The 5,374-nt window shown below is 39.0% G+C and overlaps 1 protein-coding gene across 1 annotated transcript in view; it reads right to left on the reverse strand.

Moving 5' to 3' along the window:
• Positions 1-5,374, reverse strand: part of lamb4 (laminin, beta 4) — a 23,000-nt gene that overhangs the window by 3,298 nt on the left and 14,328 nt on the right. The window contains exons 25-31 of the mRNA XM_016517783.1: positions 3,382-3,599; positions 3,163-3,259; positions 2,726-3,080; positions 2,332-2,492; positions 1,978-2,177; positions 1,713-1,898; positions 1,359-1,503 (exon numbers count right to left, since the gene is read on the reverse strand). Coding sequence (XP_016373269.1) covers positions 1,359-1,503; positions 1,713-1,898; positions 1,978-2,177; positions 2,332-2,492; positions 2,726-3,080; positions 3,163-3,259; positions 3,382-3,599 — 1,362 coding nt within the window. The remainder of the gene's footprint in view (positions 1-1,358; positions 1,504-1,712; positions 1,899-1,977; positions 2,178-2,331; positions 2,493-2,725; positions 3,081-3,162; positions 3,260-3,381; positions 3,600-5,374) is intronic.

A 5,374-nucleotide genomic window follows, 5' to 3' on the forward strand; every position in this document is an offset into this window, starting at 1 on the left:
ATCGTTTCAGAAAATATACGGATTCGCTGTCCACATGAAAACGCAAGGGCGGCGTTTTCAGATTTATCCACTCTGGGACCCGGTTTAAAAAAATATCGGTTTCACTCTCCCAAAACGCCGGATCCATGTGGACGAAACGCACATACGATACAAAATGTATGCGTATACAGCTAAATGCGTCTCCGTGTGGATGGGGCCTAAGTCTATATGATTTTCTCTTTGACACAATAGGAGATATTTATCAAAATGAAGACAGGCTGAAAAAATGGCAAACTTTTTGACAATAGGTTCTATAACTTAGGGTGACCATACGTGCCATTTTCCCAGGACGCGTCCTGGCCAGGATTTCTATATTGCCTAAAATATCTAGGTTTTGGCTTTGTTTGCGTGTGCAGACCAATCGGTGTATGACATATTTTTCCTCTGTTATTTGCCACCAAGCTGTAGATGTATGTAACAGCAGGGGCTTTGGGCATGTGACCAAAACCGCAAATCTTATCAGTTGGCCAGCTTTTTTCACAGTGTGAAAGATGTTTTGTGAAACACAAGGTAAGTATAAGTGTGAATAAAATTTGAGAGCTATAGCTGACGGCAGGATTACAACAAATAACAACTTAAATTTCAATCTGTTCCTCAATTCACATGCTTGAGAAATTAAGCGTTAGCGTTAGTTCTGGCAGGTCACGTGAGTCAAGCTTGCATCAGCTGATTCTCAGCTGATCACATCTACCTATAGGAATACGACACCTATCGCGGCATTCCTATATAAGCTCTATTCAGTATTATTCAGCAGCTTTTCAGCTTGCTCCGGAGCAAATTACCCTCCTCCATCCCCAGCTCCTCCTTTCGCCACAGTCAGGACTTGGCTTTCTGATATTCCTTGCTAATCAGACTCCTTTATCTTGAATAAAGTGTTACACTTAAATATCAAGTACATTAATGATATCTGCCTTGTTCTGTTCTGTTAACCCTAGGGGTGTTATTATTGCTGCTCTCCCTGCTTATTCATGACAGGCTGCATGGATGGGCAGGGAGGTTTTTGCCCAGAACAGAACCATACCGCCAAACCAAACTTTATGCTAAGTATCTATCATTTTGACGATAGTGGTCCTGACAGAACTACTTTTATGGTACATTTGTCATTGACACTACTCACTGTCTACTTCTGTTGTATGAAAAACAGAAGCTTGGACTTTTGATTTTGTGCTTCCCAAAATGAAAACACTACTACCGATTTGCCTGAGAGTGGCCTGAGGTGAGTAGATGAAATAACTATCCAGTTCTTTTCCTGCCTGGATATGATCAAAGACCAGGCGAGCTTTACCAGAAGCTAGCAACTGATTCATTACATGCAGTACCTCTCAAGTAGTTCTTGAGCTTCTCTATGAGGTTCTTGGTGTCAATCTTTTCCTTCTCATATTTGTTCTTAGTCTGATTAATTTTATTCATCAGGTCCTCAGCTTGATCTTTGATGTAATTAGTCATTTTTGAGGTGCCCATGAGCTGTAAATAGAAAACAGAATGAGGCTTAACATTTACATGTAAAAGATAAAATGATACAAAAGTTTTTGTGGCTTCTTTTTCAAAAGATACAACCTAAAGTTCCTCTGGAGACCCTAATATAGACACTTTGAACCACAAGGCAAAAATATACATAAAGTATATGCATTAAAATGATAAAGTAGTAAGGTACTGGTATGTTTTTGACGTGCCTTAGCATCAGCTTCCTTGAGTTTACTGCGCAGATCAGTAATGTTCTTCTCGGTCATCTCTGCCAGTTTGGAGGCATTGAGGCTGATGGGTAAACTCCCTGTACAGGCAGGACCCCCGCATATCCCACATGAAGCTCCACCACATTTTGCCTTCTCACATTCTGCATCGCCTGGAGCCCCACAGACCTACGGCAGAAAATTTGTCACTGCAATACACATATATTTCTTCTTCAAATTGCAGAATGAAGTTTTACTCTTCATTCACCTCCTCGTTGAGGCTGGCAACATTCAGAGCTTTCGCTTTCCTCTCCAGCTTTTCCATTTCTCCTATACGACACTTTGAAAGTTCCAATGTAACATTCTCTCTCGTCTTCCTGGAGGCTTCTTGGGCCTTTTTAGCTGCTTCCACTTTCTTCTCACTGTCAGTGAATTCTTCATAGAGCTTTTTGATCTTATTTAAAATATCTATAGAAATGACACAAACAGTAGTTGCATAATAGCTCACAATGCCTTTAAAAGCCAAAATGAAGTGTTATGATGTTCACAAATGGCACTCTGATTCTGCCAAACCAACTTTTCATGTTGGTAATCACTGAGATTTGACTTTTCATTTACAAACCATTAATAGCTTTTACATCTGTCGCTGGAATCTCTTTTGTCTTCTCCCTGAGATTCTTCAAGAGTCTGTTGAACTCAAGTCGGATATTGTCGATGTCAGTGTTGAGCAGTATGGTTGGATCAATAATGATTATGTTTGGGTCAATGGTCTCTGTTTCGTTCCTGAGGAGTGAGTAGAAAGACATGTAAGATAAAAGTGGACATTGTACAAGACTACTGTAATCATTCCCAGTTGCATCATTTCAAAAAACATGTTCATCATAGAAGATATGTATTTAATAGTCATCTTAATTATATATTTGAAAAAATTAATTGATTTGGAATAAAAATTAGCATTGTGTCATTGACCCAGAAATATTGTAGTATGTCAATTAAATTGTGTAAAATTATATTACCTAATGCGTGCCAAGAGCTCCTCTAGTTTTTTTAGCTCATCCTTGGCAGTCATGTTAGCCAGACTCTGCAGCTTCTCCAACAAATTCCTTAAGTTTTGTAGTTCAGATATAGGCCGATCGTCTTCAGGACATGGCCTTTTAGTTTCTATCCTCTCAATATCTAGTCTAACATCTGAGACAATTTTCTCCCAGAGGTGGTAGCAGGCATGGCAGGGTTCACAGGCAGGAAAGTTTGTGTCATGACCTGGGGCGCAGTCATCACAGAAAAGGCCAATCACCCCTGGCTTACACAAACACTCACCCGTGTAAGGGTCACAAGCTGGATAAATGGTCCCCTCCATGTTACAGTCACAAGCTGAACAAAAGATGATATAATTTTGTTTTAGTCAGCAGACAATGACTTGGAAAAGAGCAAAACTCTGTGTATATTAGCTTACACATGCACTGTATATCTGGGTTTCCAAAGTGATTCGGCCCACACTCATCACATTTTCTGCCTCCATACTCTGGCTGGCAGAAACACTGGCCTGTGATCTAGAAGGACATAAAGTATAGGTGTAAAGCCCAAAATTCCTTTATAGCCATCCCATGTGATGAGACACTTCTTCTAAAGTGAATTTATTGTATGAATGATTATATAAACAGAAGATATTAACCTTGTCACAGATGTAGTTGAGAGCATGTTCTGGATCACAATTACATGGCTGGCACCCAGACTCCCCATCCAGGTTCCAGTATCCATCCTCACACTCATTACATAGGGTTCCCTTGACACCTGTGCGACATGGGCACTGGCCAGTTTCCTGGTCACAGAAACAGGGGCTTCCAGCTGGACACTTTGTGTCATCTGTGCCCCTCCGGTCACAAGAACACTCTAAGTAGACAATAAAAACATGGCATATGTTGTTTATGAAGCCATTGTTTATGAAGGCAAAAAAAAAAACTTAATAAATAATAATAAATATCTGTTGCCAAAACAATGCGTAATTTACATGAAGCATTTTGTCCCATATAAAAAACGTCTTTATCCTATCTGTTTTGTAAATGGACGTTATAGATCTGATTGTGAATGATTCATCCATGTAGTTGTTATTTCTTTTTTGGATTTCATCAAAATGTCACACTAGATCTGGTGACATAAGCCAGTCATTTAGTCCACTTAAACCTCACCCCTTCCCAATCAACTATAAGCTCACATTCATTTTTGAAGGCAACACCCTCAACTCAAACCAACCAATTAACAACTGAGAGTTTGCCCAATTTTTTCGATAATCAGTTATGATAATCACTGGTATGAACATCACAATATGGAAGAAAATATCTGTTACTACTTCTCCGTTTGATTATGACTTCAATATTAAAATATATGTGCTTATATTTTGGGCCACATTAACAGTTTTCTCTAAGTTATCTATTTCTTAGTTGCTATACTTATTGCTGGAAATACCCACTTTTTGATGTGTTCAAACCGCAGGAACTGGGAACAATTTTAGTTACAGGAATGCCTTTTGCGGGGACTGAATTAGCTCTTTCTTCAGAGTAGAGTATAACCAAGTACAACAGGAACTACCAGTGACATAAGTGTATGCTGATTGGCTGAACTCAAGCCATATGGCACTCGCCATTTCTAAAAAGCTAGGGATGCACCGATACCACTTTTTCCAGTACTCGCCCGATACCGATACTTTTATTTTTGGTATTTGCCGATACCGAGTACCGATACCAATATTTTCATTGCATTTGTAAATTTAAAAAATATTGGGTACAGAAACCAAAAGAGTAACCTGAACTTCAATATTTTCCCAGACTCGGTCTGAATAATTTTTGGTCCCAAATTTGTATCAATTTTACTGGTAGTGTATGAAGAATTTTTGGGTATAATATATCACAGTTTAGTTTATTTTGCTATCATCACTTTACATAAATGAACTATAGTGTCCTACACCCACTAGTAGAAAAATATAAAAAATTATATCTGGTCTCTGAATAATTTTTGGTTTGACTGTATATCCTTCTGTTATTTTCACACTAAATTATGCCCATTAAAATGTTTTTTACAAGTTTTTGTTACTTTCACTGTTTTTTCTCTCTCTCTATGGTACCCTACATCATCTTTAATTTAATAGCATTAGAGCTGCTCCATTGCAGCGGCTTAGTACTGTAATCACGCGATTTGCTGTACAAATGCAGGGAACCACTCGCTATAAATCTCCTAACTGTGATATTTTCATAAATAGAAGTCATGTTTTTTAAAATCTGAAACGTGCAGCGATGTATTTTTCAAAGCCACTCATATAATGCAGAAACACTCATGCCCCTATAAATTGTCTTATATTTACGATTTAGTTTTAATCCAAATGATGCGTGTGCTAAGTGAGTGAACATCAAAGATCACACAACAGAAGTGCGCGCGTGTCTGACCAAATCCACCGGTTCGGTTTGGCCCCCCCAAACTCAAACGTCAAGCTACGCCTATGTTTCTCTCTCTCTCTCTCCCTCCCTACCATGAAGTAACTTGTGCATTGTTTTACTTACTTCTTTTTGACATATCCGACCGAACTATAAACTTTCCAGTGATGTCTGTGAGAAAGGGATATTCACTCGACAAGCTCGCGAATCTGCGTGCGCGCGCGCTCAATCCACTCAGCG

Source organism: Sinocyclocheilus rhinocerous, unplaced genomic scaffold, assembly GCF_001515625.1.
Source record: "Sinocyclocheilus rhinocerous isolate Xijiao unplaced genomic scaffold, SAMN03320098_v1.1 scaffold1259, whole genome shotgun sequence".
Classification (NCBI taxonomy): domain Eukaryota; kingdom Metazoa; phylum Chordata; class Actinopteri; order Cypriniformes; family Cyprinidae; genus Sinocyclocheilus; species Sinocyclocheilus rhinocerous.